Raw genomic sequence first — 16,194 nt, forward strand, 5'->3', positions numbered from 1 at the left:
TTTGGGCATAAGCTTTCGTGGGTAAAACACCACTTCTTCAGATGTTTCTTCAGCTGCACTATAACAAACAAGTGCTCTGCTAAATGTCTCCCTTTAATGAAGATGCAAACCCAGACAAATTTATCTGCTCAATTTGAACAATCCTGTGAGGAGAGCTGAGAGCTTTTGTATGCAGCAATTTTTCTTACTGACTGCATTTTGAGGGAAAAAATGACTTTTGACTTGTTTCAGGGTTGCAGCCATCTTTAAAAGTGAATACAATTTAATACAGAGGAAAACGTTCATTTCTGCATACTGTCTTTGGAATTTTGCTATTCATCCATGTGGCACTACACACCAAATTAGAATTAGTTATTTTTAGCACCAAATTCCTGAGACATTAATCTTTCCCATTTCCCCATTTTTTAAAAAATTATTTATTTAGCGCATGGTGCCACTGTGTAATAAACTCCTTTCTAGTGTGAGGGTTTTACAGGATTTAATGGTGATTATTTGCACAATGGCAAACCAATCTTTTCTCTTTTCGGGTTCATAGCCGAGGCCCTGACCCTGCCAAAAGGTCAGGCTCCTGTGCCCATGCGGAGTTATACTGAAGTTAGTGGGGTTCCATGCAGACACAGTGCATCACAAATTTTGTTTTTATTTACTAGATTAAAAGGTTACTAGAAAGAAATGAAGCATTTGGAAATCCTAACTTAAAGGATTTCAAAAACAAAAAACAAGAAAAAACCCATCCCTGATGTACCAACCCTCTTCTTTTGTTGCTGAAATGGAGTGATTTTCATGAGAACAAATAGGCTTTTCAAAGAGCCTGGATTCTTAAAATCCCAATAAAATTCCATACCAGTCAGAAGCAGCTAACTAGACCTCCAAACCTGTATCAGTACCCACTAACCTGGATCCCTGGGCCTATGTGGAAATCCATAAGAATTGTGGCTGCTCCACATAGATAAAGGGGTCCACACTACCTATTCACATTGGACAGTTGAGGGCTTAATGCCAGTATTTCCCATGAACTGACAATTTGTCAAGTATTATGAAGCGTGCACGATGTTGAATTTGTCCCAATGTCTCCCAGCAGTTCTGGAGATTTCACAAGCTTTCCTTTATTTCCCATCAAACCTTAGTTGCTCTGTTAGCCCTCTCGTTTACCATAATGGGCATTTGGTAATACTATAAAACAACACAGAAATGACCTGTTAGTCTGGGAAACAAAAAAGTCCAGTTTTACTGTGCCTACTTCCCCAGTGGAGGAATACTCGGAATTCATGAAATACAAAAAAAGTATTGCAACAGGGTGAATATTTTTTTAAACAAATGCAGATATTTGGTTGCACAGAATCTTTCATTTTGGTTTACTCCATCTTCAATTAATACCGTATGATACCGAAACATATCACTCTTAGTATACTGTAATATTTTTAAAAGCAAGAAAAATTCATTACATTACAAATAAATAACAGTGGTGCTCTGGACATAACTAACATTAATCCTGTACTATTTTATTCAATCAGATGCAGATTTCTTAATAATCCTTGTTCGAATTGGGCCCTGTCACAAAATATTCTCCACAAGCAACTGTGCCATATCCTGAGCTGCCTACAATCCTATACTTTGTATATTGGTTGTGGAGAATAGCTAATACTTCACCACAGTATGTTGTGTTTTATTTTCATGTATTATTTTAATTTATAACCATTCTCCACCTATTGCTTTTAAGTAAGGCTACATACCCAACACCTTTGCTTTGCATGGAAATAACTTGGCTTACATAAACTGTATGTGTGTCCAGTGTGAATGTCTGATTTTTGGTTGCCATACATTACATTTTTTTGAACCTTTAAATTCACATTTAAGTTGATTCAAGGTTATTTTTATTTCCCCTTCTTTTTTTTCTTCTCTTTTTTTATCCTCTATCTATATGTTATTTGTCAATGAGGATGTTCCAAGGAAAGGACCATACCTCTTGAAGCAGAAGAATGTTTGTTTCATTGTTTAGGTGTGAGATCCCCTTAGATGAAATGCCGGTTTGCAGCTGATTCAGATCTCTCTATATTTGATCATACTTTAGATTACTGCAGAATTAAATACACATAAATATTTTTTATTTTGATCATTAAGAAAAACAAATGCATACTTCTACCCAAATGTTACTCTGACAGTTTGCTACCACTGGCTTTCACTTAGAGGAAATCGAATTTTAATGGGTTTTTTGTTCGTTTGCTTGCCCCCCTCCCCCCTTTTTTTTTTTTTGCTTTTTTCTTGGTTTTTTTTTGACATTGATCTATAACATCAAACAATCTTGAGATGTCTATCTGTAATTTCACTGTGTTCCCGCATTGTTTTTTATTTTTAATTTTTCTTGTTGTTGTAATTTTTATGTTGTCCTGATAATTTGGTTTGTTAAGCTTTGGTGGTGTTGTATGTGTGGATGTGCAATAGTGGGAAAATTAAGCAAGTTATTTCCTGCCCATTTTCCTTTTCAGTTTTTTTTTCCTGTTAGCTTTGCTTTGCTCTTGTATCCTCAGATCTTGTGGATCCACCATGCCCAGCCCATTTTGTTGACCTTCCTACCAATGCAACCAAAGACTGTCATTTTCAGTCCTGATTACATTTTTCAATCTCTATTTTTGATTTCCATTTTACTTTCAATGTTTTTCATTCACATCAAAGATGATGACGAGACAGAATCTACAGAAACATCTATCCTGAAAAGCCACCTGGTTACTGAAGTCCCAGTACTAGCCAGTCCAGACTTGCTATCTGAAGTTTCTGAGATGAAACAAGATTTGATCAAAATGACTGCCATCTTGACAACTGACCCTTCTGATCAGTCAGGTTCCATTAAGGTGAAAGATCTTGGGAAAGCCACTGAAGAAGAGCCAGGGGAACCTTTTGAAATTGTGGAAAGAGTGAAAGAGGACTTAGAGAAAGTAAATGAAATTCTCAGGTGTGGAACCTACACAAGAGAAGACCACATACTGCCGAGGTCCCATTCTGGACGAGAGTTAGTGGAAGAGGAATGGGTTATTGTCAGTGATGAAGAAATTGAAGAGGCCAGACAAAATGTTCCTTTAGAAGTCATTGAACCTGCCTGTATAGAACTTAGGATAGGAAAAGGAACAACAGAGATAAGAAAGACAGACATGACAGGAATGGTAGACTATCTTACCGAGGACTTAAAAACCTATGTGTCTCTTCATGAGGTGGAGCCACAAACATTCCAAGAAGATTTAGTAGGAGAGAGATTTGAAGCTGTTGTTGTAAGCAGGGGTTCTGAAAAAGGAGAACAGGGCTCTCCAACAGCTGAAACTCAAGGTACACAGGAACAACGCAAACCAGCCTTGGAAATTAAAAAACCAGTTAGGAGGAAACTAAAAGATAAACAAAGGCAAAAGGAAGGAGAGGGAGAGACACAAAGCAGTGAAGAACAATCAGGACTAACAAAGTTCAGTTCTGAGGAGTCATTAGATGATGAGCCAGGTTTAACACCTGCAGCTGTTCCTGATGTTAGCGCTGTATCCCCTGTAATAGAAGAAACGCCTATTGGCTCCATAAAAGACAAAGTAAAAGCTCTTCAGAAGCGAGTGGAAGATGAACAGAAAGTACGTTCAAAACTGCCTGTCAGAATCCAACCAAAAGAAATCACTACTGAGAGGCCTGTTACGAGGCCAGCGCAAGCTAAAAAAATAGTGCACAAAGCACAGCCACCTGTTTCACCCTCAGCTAAAACAGAAAGACTTGAAGAGACTATGTCAGTCCGGGAGCTGATGAAAGCCTTCCAGTCAGGGCAAGATCCATCCAAGAATAAATCTGGACTGTTTGAGCACAAAGCTATCAAACAAAAGCAGCAGCTCTCTGACAAAGAACCAACTCAGAGAGAAGCAGTTTATTTAGAAAGTGAAACAGGACAGGTACCACCACCTAGGAAAACAAACAAAAAAGAGAGGCTGACAGTCAAACAAACCAAAGTCCTTAAGATAGATAAAGATTCCCCATCAAAAAAAGGACCAAAAGCTTCTTCTGATTACGCTAAAGAGGAACCTGTAGATAGAGGTCAGGTAAAAGAACAAAGCTATAAAAGAACTGAACCTTTCTCTCCAGTATTTGATGAAGAAAGTTCCAAGGAGGCAGCAGTTGTGAAGGAAAGTACAGCTGAGGATGACCAAGGAGACACTGACTTCCAGATCAGCCCGGACAGAAAAACTTCAACCGACTTTTCCGATGTCATTAAAGAAGAGCTTGAGAGTAATGACAAGTACCAGCAGTTCCGACACCTTTCAGTCACTGAGGAGGGAGAGCTTCACTTAGAGCAAGTACTGACCAGTCCTTTCAGTGTTACCATCCCCTCAGAGTATGTGAAAGATGGCTTCCTACCTGCTCTCTCTTTGCAAAGTGGTGCTTTTGATGGAAGCTCAGAAAGCCTTAAACATGAAGGTGTAGCAGATTCTCCTGGTAGCCTACTTGATGGAACCCCTCAGATCAGCTCTGAGGAAAGTTATAAGCATGAGGGTCTGGCAGAGACTCCAGAAACAAGCCCTGAAAGTCTGTCTTTCTCACCAAAGAAAACTGATGAGGAAATTGGAGAAACAAAAGAATCCACTACAGTGCATAGAGCGGCAGAGACATGTTCTCCAAAGGAACTCTCTCCAATGAAGGGTGAAAGAGGTATTGCTGCAGAACAGCTAACTGCAGATATTGAAGCTATCAAATCTCATCCCGATCATTTATCAGAACAGGTACCTTCAGCCCCTGAGAAAGGGGCAGGCAAACTTACAGATAGTAGCTCAGCTTCCATTATGAAAGATGTTAGCAGTGCAAAAGAATCCAAAAGCATTGAACACACACATGTAACTAAATCTTCTGAAATGTATGACAGCTGTTTAGAGAAAGAGATGACCTGTGAACATCATGTTGTTGTTAGAAGTCCCCAAGGGTTGGAACTTTCCCTTCCTAGTCATCACAGTGAAAGCTTTAGCCCAGTGGCAGATGAATCCCTGGCTATAAGTCATAAAGACTCATTGGAAGCAAGCCCAGTGCTGGAAGATAACTCATCACACAAAACACCTGATTCCCTGGAGCCTAGCCCTATGAAAGAGTCGCCATGCCGTGATTCGCTTGAAAGCAGCCCTGTAGAACAAAAAGCAAAGGCTGGCATTCTTACAGGACAGGTTCCCCTTCAGTCTTTCCCTACCAGAGCAGAAATGTTTCCAGAGCTGGCATCTATGCGTTCCAGAATTCTCCGCGACCCTGATGGAAGTGCTGAAGATGACAGTTTAGAACAAACATCCCTCATGGAGAGTTCTGGGAAAAGTCCTCTTTCACCTGACACTCCTAGCTCTGAAGAAATTAGCTATGAAATTACACCCAAAACTGCAGACTCACAGGCACTGTCAAATATATCTAAGTCAGCCACAATCACTGAAGTCAGTGAAGAACCAGAGGATGATTCAGAAAGTGAACCAAAGAAGAGGTTCACTCCGGAAGAGGAGATGTTTAAAATGGTGACCAAAATCAAAATGTTTGATGAATTGGAACAAGAAGCAAAACAGAAAAGAGAATACATAAAGGATAAAAAGCAAGAGGAATCTTCTTCAATTCCTGATTCAGGTGTGGCATATGAAAATGAAGAAACAGAGCCAACAGCCATTGAAGAAAAGCATATACCTACAGTAGTGATGTCTTCTGCAGACATTAGGAAAAGTTCTTCCTCTTCTGAAAGTGAGCCAGAATTGACTCAGCTGAAAAAAGAAGCTGACTCAGGCCTCTTAATGGAACCTGTAATTAGAGTGCAACCTCCTTCACCACATCTATCCGGGGTAGACTCCAGTTCCAGCCCTGAAGAAGCAGGATTTCAACCTATTGACCCCAAACAACATGTTTTCAGGATGGAGGAGTACAAAGCAGAATCAGATAAGCCCACAAAGGGAGACAAGGAGGAACCACCTGCGTTTGGTGATAGCTGTAAAGCTTACACTGAAGAATCAAACATTTTTCACTCTGATACTGGTATCATAGCAGAAACAGATGAATCAAAGTGTTGTTATAGTACAGATGAAAGTGAGACAATTAGCCCTAATGGCCCAGTGACACGACTTGATGGTGCTTTCTATCATGCAGTTGGTGATGATGCTCAAAAAGAAGTTTGGGTTCATCAGCCATCCCCAGCACTACAGCAACAATATGCTTCTCAGAAACAGACTGATGCAGCTGGAAAGTTAACACATGAAGACCTCAGTGCTTCAGGGGATGTGTCTGGGAAAGTATTTGGTCCCTTTGGACATGATACTTCTCAGAGTCCTGCATCACAAGACGATGCATTGGCTGAAGATGTTTCCCCTGCAAGCTCTGCTTTGGGAAGTGCTTTGACAAAATCAGACAAAGATTTTGAGACATGCCAAAGTGTTTCTTATAGTGAGACACCTTCCAAAGAATATTCATCCCTTACCACTAAAAAGGATGAATTTGAAGGCTATGCAGCAGATACTGATGAAAGTGGTGCTCCACGTATAACAAGCCCATATGAAAATGTCCCTTCTGAACAATTTTTCACTAGCTGTGAAAGTAGGATAGAAACTGATACAAGGCAGATGACCAGTCCATCACCCAGAGATGCTCATTCTGTTGAAGTAGAAACAACGATTGAGGACACATTAGTGGCAGGTTCCCTTAGCAGACATGCTCCTCCAGGGGAAGATCAAACTTCAGAAGAGGTATATATGGAAATAGAGTCAAAACAGAAAATATCAACTTCAGTGCCTTCAGCAGCAGACCCCATAGCATTAGATCAAACTTCCCTTCAGTATATAAAAGATGAAGCTGAAATACTGATCAGCCAAGTGGTCATCACCAAAACAGATGTGGATTCTGACAGGTGGAGTGAAATACGTGAAGACGATGAAGCTTTTGAGGCTCGAGTAAAAGAGGAGGAGCAAAAGATTTTTGGTTTAATGGTGGACAGGCGGTCACAGGGTACAACACCTGATACCACACCAGCCAGGACACCCACAGAAGAAGGGACACCAACTAGTGAACAAAACCCTTTTCTCTTCCAGGAAGGAAAGTTGTTTGAAATGACTCGAAGTGGAGCCATTGACATGACCAAAAGGAACTATGCAGATGAAAGCTTTCACTTTTTCCAAGTGGGGCAGCAGTCTCAAGAAGAAGTTTCTTTATCTGAAGAAATGAAAGAGGCCACAGAGATGGAATCTGCTAAACTAGAGAGATCACCAGATCCATTTGCACCTTCAGAATCAGATGAAACTGATATAGAGGAAAAAGATGCACTTACACTAGCATCACCAGTATCTGAGCTTTCTGATAAATCAGAGGAAATGACGAGCACAGGTGTGAGTGTGGGCACTACAAAAGCTGAACTTAAATCTAGAATTCCCATTAAAATGGGTATTTCAGTTTCTTCAAAATCACCAAAGAAAGAGATTGCTGCCTCTGAAGCTTCTGAAGTAGATCCCTTCTCCAAAGTGGAAACTGATGATACATTTGACAGCAGTCAGGTGCCTTGCCCTATCTCTCCAGAGAAGTCTGTGATAGATGTACAGTTAGATTTTTCCACAGTCACTAGGTCTGTGTATTCTGAACAGGATGATGAGTCCCCAGACTCTTCACCAGAGGAACAGAGATCCGTGATTGAAATCCCTACTGCTGTCCTGGAGAGCAGCGTGCCTTCTTCTGAAAGCAAATCCAAAATTCCTGTCAGAACAACTCCTGCTGCACCGCAGTCATTGCAACAATCAGAATATGAGATCCTGCCCTCAGATGGCTTTCTGGACAGCTTGCAAGATGAAATAAAGGATGACCAAACAAAACCAAAGTCTAAAATTCCTGTCAAGGCAGCTTTCCAAAGAGCCGAGCAACAGTGTGCATACACAGAAACATCTATCAAGAAGCCACAGTCACCCAAAGCTCTTGATATGACATGCAAACTATCTATGAAACAAGATAATCGAAGCAAATCTGAATCTGATGCAAGTGTTCCCATGGATCCAAAGACTAGGCGTTCAATAAAAGCTAGGAGTTATGCTGAGGTGGAAGCAGAGACCAGAGAGAGGGTGGATGAGATGAAGCTTGAGCTAGAATCAGATGATGTGACAACAGCAAGATCAAAGATATTTTCATCAAGACTGCCAGTTAAAGGCAGAAGCACCCCAGCTTCCCACAGTACTGGTAGTCCCACAAAAGAACATAAGGACCATTTTTTTGACCTTTACAAAAACTCCATAGAGTTCTTTGAAGAGATTAGTGATGAAGCTTCCAAGTTAGTGGATAGACTTACCCAGTCAGAAAGAGAGCAAGAATTAATTTCAGATGATGAAAGTAGTAGCGCCCTAGAAGTTTCTGTTATTGAAAATATGCCATCCATTGAGACCCAGCATTCAATTTCCGAAGACATCTTTGACACCAGGCCCATTTGGGATGAGTCCATTGAGACTCAGATTGAGCGTATTCCTGATGAAAATGTCCATGACCGTGCTGAAGGTATTTGCCAGCCACTGGGATTCCTAGTGCTACGCATGTCATGAATTTTATAATTCTTTTGTGTGTGTGTGTGCGCGCGCGAGTGTGTGTGTGTGTGTGTGTGTGATTTGTGCATCATTTTCTTTGAGCTTTCTGTGATTGTTAATGCGTTTGTGTAAGCTGTGTTTGTTATTGTGTTGTGTCTATATTTTCTTGTCTGGGAAACAGTCTCAAGATTGCACACTGCGAATGCTTATGGAAAGTGTTAACACAATAAGCAGAAAATCCTTTGTTAAAACATGATATTTTGCTTTAACACAACTGATTCTTCAGGCCATGTGAGTTTTGACTTTTGGTTTTCCTTGGTCCTAGATTGACCTCCTATTTTTACTAGTGATAAAATATTTTGCAAATAAACACACACTGTTGTTGAAACTGGGATAGGTGTATTTTTTTTCTGTTGCAGTTTGAGGCCTCAATACTGTTTCACATCTTAAAAATTATTAAACTCCTTTTGTTTTTTGACAGCCAATTTCTCAAGAATGCTCCACATTTCACCAGTAACTTAATATAGTGCATAGTGATTGGTGGTGTTGTTTTCCCCCAAGAAATGTTAACATTTATATAATATTGAGTAGTCTCAAAGAACATCCAATAGTTAAAACTTATGAACATATACATACATCTGTATTCCTGTAACTAAATATTCAGATGGTAATTTCATGAAATCCATGGGAAAACCAAAACTTAAACTCTGCTGGTCTCAAATTGGATGTGGGGATGGGTCTTTATACTTTTATCACTGAAATATATAAACACTGACAAGTGGAATCTTGTCTTTCCCAGGCTTTCTTTGTAAATATCCTGGGTTATTCTTTGAATTCAGTTGTAATAATCTTTTATGAAATAATCAAATAAAATATATTGCTAAATACCAAATACAAACTGTAATTTGAAATTCCTTGTGATTGAATAACATTTCTTTAAAATAATAATATATCAAAAAGAACAAATTGCAGTACATTTTTGACTTCTCTTTGGCATTGACTAAAGAGAGCTTGGAAAACACAGTTTTTGTCCCAGTAACAGTTTGCCCTCTCCTCTTTAGTTCTAGATATAAGGGGGCTTATTGTTAAATAGAAGCCTAAGAATAACTTTTTTGGATGAAATGGGTACAGTAGACATTTACATCCTATTTTGGCATGTACATAAGTAGTCTGATTTTCAAAAATGCTGACCAGCCAAAAGCTCCAATTTGAAAATCAGGCCTTTTTTGGCACCTAAATAGGGCTGTAAAAGCCTAATGTTAGGTGTCTATTTTTAAACAGCCACAGTTTATGGAGCTCCAGAGCAGTTAGAAGAAGAATGCTTTCCTTTCTTGAGATATATCAGTTTTGTAGCTTCTCCTTGACTTGTTCGTAGACAACTTGTGGCTGTTCTGTTTGACCTTATTTAGATCAACAGGATGATCAAGGAAGAACAGAGGAAAGACTGGCACACATTGCTGATCATCTTGGATTCAGCTGGACAGGTAAACTGCATGTAATCTCTTTCAGATGAAGTATGTTTATTCAGAATTGGGTTTTTCTTCCATTTCTATGCTTCTGCCAGATGTCTTTATTAATGAAAGACAATTCTCCAATAGCTTATAGAAACTAGTTTTCTCAGGATATTGATGAACTCACGACCTTGCCATAAAGAAAAGGAAGAGTATGGGCCAGATTCTAGACTCTATGGCCCCTCACTCTATGGCCAGCATAAGAATGACACAGAACCAACATACATAAAACAATATCTCTCCTCCTTGCAGCCCCCCAGGACTCTGGTTAGAGGCCATATCAGGAAGGTGGGTGTGTGGCCAGAGCTGCCTGTACGCTGGCAATTCTGGGCTGCAAAGCAGCCACAGGCAGCTGAGTAAGTCTTCCATAAATGCCCCTTTTTTTTTTTCAGAACTGATGGCAGAGTTGGGGGGGATGAAAGGGATCATATTTGCAACAGTGATTTTATCTGCAGAAACCCACACCAGGGTGAGACAGATACATCATTGGTGGAGAGGCCAAATTGGAACTGAGTGAAATTAGTAATTCTACTGCTGGAAATCAGCTGACAACAAGAGGAATTTAAAGAGAATGAGCTGTGCATAGTTCTCTGTCCTGCATTTGGTTGCACATTGTCCAACAAAAACTTCAAACTCAGCTTCCCTTGATATCTACGTTTGCAATGAACTCTGCACCTTTTCTCACTCAGTCCACTGTACCCGGGCCATCCTCCCTGGCCCTATGCCATGCAACCCCACTCCCCTCTTGTCATACCTCTAGTCGTTTCCCCATGAATTTAGAGAATAGAATCCTCAATCACTTCCAGAGGGTAGGCAAATTTACCATGGTCCTTGATGGAGGAATTCCAAAGAAGTCCCAATTTGCTGTAGCCCCCTAGGGCAGTCTGAAATCCCTGACAATAGGGTTGAAAAGGGAGTTACAAACTGGAGAAAATTTTAAAATCCATCATACGAACAAAATGAAGTTAATCTTCTGTAGTGGGTGTTTCATAATTTTCCTCACCATATTTGCAAAACATCAGAGATGTTTTTGTTTCAACAAATATCCCCTATCCCTCTACTTTGAACCTGCAGGTAAGTAGATAACTCGTGCCTCCCCATACTGAGGGGGAACAATCTAAAGGGGAGGACATGTGACCGCCCCATGTGTGTCCTCTGCCCAGTGACCTCTCCCCGTCCCATGTTACTTGTGGGGGGATGGGACGGGACTCTGTCCTTCTCTCCCTGTGCCTCCCCCCCTGCACATTGGGCCGCTCTCCCTGGCATCTGGGTGGGGAGTGGGATGGAGTCACTTCTGCTTGGGAGAGCCTGGCTGGGAGGCCGCGTTGCCACCCTCCGTGCCAGGCTGCCAGGGAGAGCAGCCTCTCTCCCTCCCTGTCCCGGCAGGCCAATCTGGGGCGGGGCACTGGACCCTCCATGCCCCCCCCCTACACATTGCTGGAGCTACTGCCATGGCTCTCCCCTTCCTCTTCCTCCTCACTGTTCATGGCTAAGTTTCTGTCTCAGGCCCTCTGAGGTATCCACGGTGGTCTCTGGGGTGCTGGTGGGGCCTCTGCTGAGTACAGCATGTAGCTTATTGTAAAAGCAGGAGGCCTGTGACTCTGCACCAGATCTATTGTTGGCCTCCCTGGGCTTGTGAATATGCGGACGCATTTCCTAGGTGTGTGCTCACCAAGCTGGACAATCAGAAAAAGGCATTTCAAAAACAGTTTAAAGGGTAGGTGGCTTCCAGTCTATACGACCTCTGGCCAGTAGAGTTTACAATTGTGACCAGAGCGGTCACTGTCAGAGGGACTGGGGCATTGTGGGACAGCTAGGGTCAACAGAAGTCTAGCAGTGTCTACACTCACACTGCGTTGACTTCAGTGGGTCGATCATGGCTCAGTGCCATTTAGGGAGGTGGTTTTACTGCATTGTCATAATAGGGATCTTACATTGGCCAGAGACAAATCTGAGTATAGGCGCATGCAACTTTATAGTGTAGACCAGACCCAGTGTTCTGCACAATCCTTGCCCTCCTGCTGCACAGAGAGGAAAAGGGACACTTCGTATCCCAGCGTGGTATTGTAAGCGCAGCTCACCATCTTGCCTTTAATTTGGTCTTTTTCTCATCACAAACTTTGTTTTAGCCATACACAGCAGTGACAAACCTGAATCCTGAGTGGTTAGAATATTCTAATGATGGCAGCAGAGCAGAATGCCTGCATGAAACCTGGAGGTACACACACAGATAGTGGCAAAGGTTCTTCTTCCCTATTCTACTTTGGGGGTACAAGGAAATTGTTTTTAGAAAAAAGTTCTGCATGACTCACAGCTCTAAGTCTAATTTGTAGCTAAATTGCATTTGTAAAATTTGTTTTTCAATATGTATTCTAGCTGGTTACATTTTGTTTCAAAATTCCAAGAGGGCATGAATTTACAAAATGGATTCACTCAGGGCTAGATTACCCAATCTGGGGCCTTTGGCACATCACTTCATGGGACCCCCTATGGCCCTGCCAGTCAGAATTGCAATGGCAGGAGGTCCTCCCAAAAAGACAGGGGCATTGATAAGGCCCCAGTTTTCCTGCCAGGAATGGCAGTAGGGGTTCCCCAGTATTTACCCCAACAGCTGAGTTATATCAGCTTGGATGAGTTGGGAAACCCATGCCCTCTTCTGCTACACATGTCTTATGTTGAAGTGGTATTGGCAGGAGCCTCCCACTAATTCTGGGTGTAGTTCACGTCTCATTGAGAAGAAAGGAGTAGTTCCCTCTCTCAGAACTATTATCTGAGGCTATCTGTCAACACAAGCAGTCCTGGCTACACTGATTATTCTCAGTTCACATGTTCAAACTTTGCTTCCAAACTGTAAGTCCTAGAAACTTTTTAAAAAAAAAAATCGGAATGCTAAGATTCTGACCATCACATGTCCGTAGAGGCCTCTAGCACTTACACCTTAATCCAGCCCTGGACTCAGTACCTGCAAAATGTGCCATTATTTAAAATTAACCAGTTCTTCAACTAGATTCAAAAAGCTTCAGATACTAAATGGAAATTGGGAACGATGGATTCTGGAGGATTTGGTGATCTCTAAATAAAAATGTCTCACCCTAATGTCTGTAGGTATGGCACATAAAATGGAGAGAAGTTTGGTGTCAGGGAAAGTAATCTCTGTGGTTGCAGCTGCCAGCCTGAAAAGGGGCCCGCTAACAACAAATGTGAAAGTCTTTACAAAAAATGGCTTCTTGTTCACAGAATTAGCAAGAGAACTGGATTTCACGGAAGAGCAAATTCACCAGATCCGAATTGAAAATCCAAATTCACTGCAGGACCAGAGCCATGCACTTCTGAAATACTGGCTTGAAAGGGATGGGAAACATGCTACAGGTAAATTTTCCGTTATTGCATGAACTGTACTTTCCCAGACTAGTAGGCTAGAGACGTGCTCACCCACAGTCACACAAAGGAAATATAGATAGAGTTTAGAAGAGTACGAAGGCAACTGACCAAAGAATGTACTTTCTTTTAAGCAATAGAATCTGCATAATGAGGAATAGCACAGGATTTTGTGTTTAAGTTATTTATCGCAGCGCATTTGGAAGGCAAAAGCATAACATCTCACAGAAGGCAGAAATCCCACTTTGTAAGTACCTCGGCCTAGATTTGCAAAGGTATTTATGCACCTGCCATTGATTTCATTGGGAGTTAGGCACCTAAATATCTCTGAGCATCTAGGCCTTAAATCCTACATTACCCAGCCAAGCAGAAAAATGTGCATTAGCTGAGGCAGCTTTCCAGCCGATGAGGTTAGAATAATTCATGCATGCAACCTTTCCAAAATATCAGGTTGTCTATAATAACGATTTTTTCATTCTGTCCCTTGGTTCTTTTCCCATATGAGGTACTTGCATTGTATGTATGCTAATGCTGTTTGAATATCTTATGCATTTCTGTGATTTGGGGCATCAGTGGCCCAGGAGTGTATTCAAGACAGAGCTCTCAGCTCAATTAAATGGTCTCTCTCTAACATCACAGATACAAGTCTTACCCAGTGTCTAACAAAAATCAACCGAATGGATATTGTTCATCTAATGGAGACCAGCCATATGGACTCTGTGCAGGGCCATGGCGCTCGCACCTATGCAGAAATTGAACAGACAATCGGACTGGATCATAGTGAAGGTAGATGCTTCCTGATGTTAACCCTTTACCTTTTCCAGCAAGTTACTTACTGACAGAGTGATCTTATCTGTGCACCAGATTCCATTCTCAAATGGGTAGTTAGGAGACTCGCCTAACTCTATCATTGTACTTGTGTAGTAGTGGCATCTAACTTTAAAAACAGGACAATTTAATAATGAAGAATGTAGATGAAATAATATGTTTTATCAAACACCTGCCATAGCCAGTTCTTATAATGTAAGTAAATTAACCTTTGCAGAAATTATTGTACACTGTGGGCCAATCTGCTCACAGTTATACAGGTGATTCCATGAAATCAATGAGGTTGTGCCCATTTAAATGAGAAAAAAGTTTATCTCACATTTAAAAAAATACTTTATGTAGAATATTAAAACTATATTTGTCCCATAGCTTGGAAGGCCTCTGAATACAAGTGGCCATGGTAAAAACTGCATTTGGTGCTGTGATTCTGTTGGATTTCATAAAGAGTTGCAGTCGTTAGATGGAAAGACATTTAAGAAACACCAAGATGTTACACAAAGTGGTTTTCTCTCACCATTCTTTGGGTAAAATATTAATATAAGGTCCTTATATTAAAGATCCTATTCCACTTTTCATTAGAGTAAGGATGTTAACTACAATGTCTTGATCAAATTCCAATTCAAGATGTTAACTACAATGTCTTGATCAATTTCCAATTTAGGTAATTACATTCTTCTCACCTAAATTCCTCCTGCAGTTTTAGTTGGCTAGAGTATTCTTCAGTCTTCAAAACATTGATACTGAGCACTATAGGACTTTGTGAGTGAAGCAATAATCTATATATCCCTGATGTACTGCAAAGGGCTATTGTGGGTCTGAATTAAAATTTCTGAAGTGCTTTCAGCTCATTCAATGGCTGATATTTTAGATAGGGAGCTCATTTGTTTTGCAGGTTACTGTAAAGCCAGCTGTGTGGCAATCCTAGAGATAAGTCCAACATTTCACCAACTACGTTCATCAGTTTCTTCATCTTCCACCCAAATTGTGCACTTATAAACCATCCACAACCCACAATACATTGAGGCTTTGAGAAAATGTGTTTCTTCTGCCTATTGAACCTCTGACTTAGAGTGGCAAGATCATCTTGTTTCCCAGGGAGCATTCTAATTGTGTGTTTTTTTTAACTCATTCCTAGGATTTTCTGCACTACAGGAGGAACTGTACAGTCCAAGACACATGAAGGAAGAGGAGCATTATAAAGAGAGTGAGCCATCCGATCATCCTCCCATTGTCTCCGAAGAAGACACTTCTGTCAGTTACTCTTCCTTTCAAGAGGGCACTCCCAGGACTGAGACAGACATATCAGTTGCAGAGCTCCTGCGACAAGCACACAAAGAGCGAGTGCAAGCTGAGTTCTCAGGGAAACTACAGGATCTGCCAGAAGATTCATCAGCTGCACAACAGGAGTACTTGTAAGCATCAAAAGATGGCTGGTCAAATCCATAACCGATAGCATGTTGAACAGAAATGTACTTTTATTTATTTTGTATATCTTTAAGGATATGTTTCAGGGCTTACGTTAATCTCTCATTATTTGAGAACAGGATGAAATCTATGTGGGGTTCTTATACAGGAGAGAAAACTCAGTGATGGATTGACTCATTATTAGTAATAAGGAATAATTTTGTCTCAGTAATTACAAAAGAAAAGAAGATGTAGGCATGAATGGGTGGAATTATTTTGGAGGGCTGTTTTATTGATTGGGGTGCCAGCATTTTTTAAATGACAATTTTGCAACACTTAATACAGTTGAGTTATATTTTTGATGTTAAAACTAATAGTAATAATTTCCTTAATGGAAAGAATCAGTGACAGAGGGGTGACATTGGTTATTTGCACATTGTATCTTTTACTTTCAGACAGGAATTTTAATTCAGAACGCTAACCGCTCTTCTACAATCTTTATTCGCTAAACTCAGAACTATATATGAGTAACAAGAACTGTATGTGAAAGG

The 16,194-nt window shown here is 40.8% G+C and overlaps 1 protein-coding gene across 1 annotated transcript in view; it reads left to right on the top strand.

The window, feature by feature from the left end:
• The window catches only part of ANK2 (ankyrin 2), a 256,841-nt gene that overhangs the window by 225,433 nt on the left and 15,214 nt on the right, over window positions 1-16,194 (top strand). The window contains exons 40-44 of the mRNA XM_074950755.1: window positions 2,674-8,496; window positions 9,932-10,006; window positions 13,271-13,402; window positions 14,051-14,197; window positions 15,375-15,651. Coding sequence (XP_074806856.1) covers window positions 2,674-8,496; window positions 9,932-10,006; window positions 13,271-13,402; window positions 14,051-14,197; window positions 15,375-15,651 — 6,454 coding nt within the window. The remainder of the gene's footprint in view (window positions 1-2,673; window positions 8,497-9,931; window positions 10,007-13,270; window positions 13,403-14,050; window positions 14,198-15,374; window positions 15,652-16,194) is intronic.

This window comes from Natator depressus, chromosome 4 (assembly GCF_965152275.1).
Source record: "Natator depressus isolate rNatDep1 chromosome 4, rNatDep2.hap1, whole genome shotgun sequence".
In the NCBI taxonomy this organism is placed as follows: Eukaryota; Metazoa; Chordata; order Testudines; family Cheloniidae; genus Natator; species Natator depressus.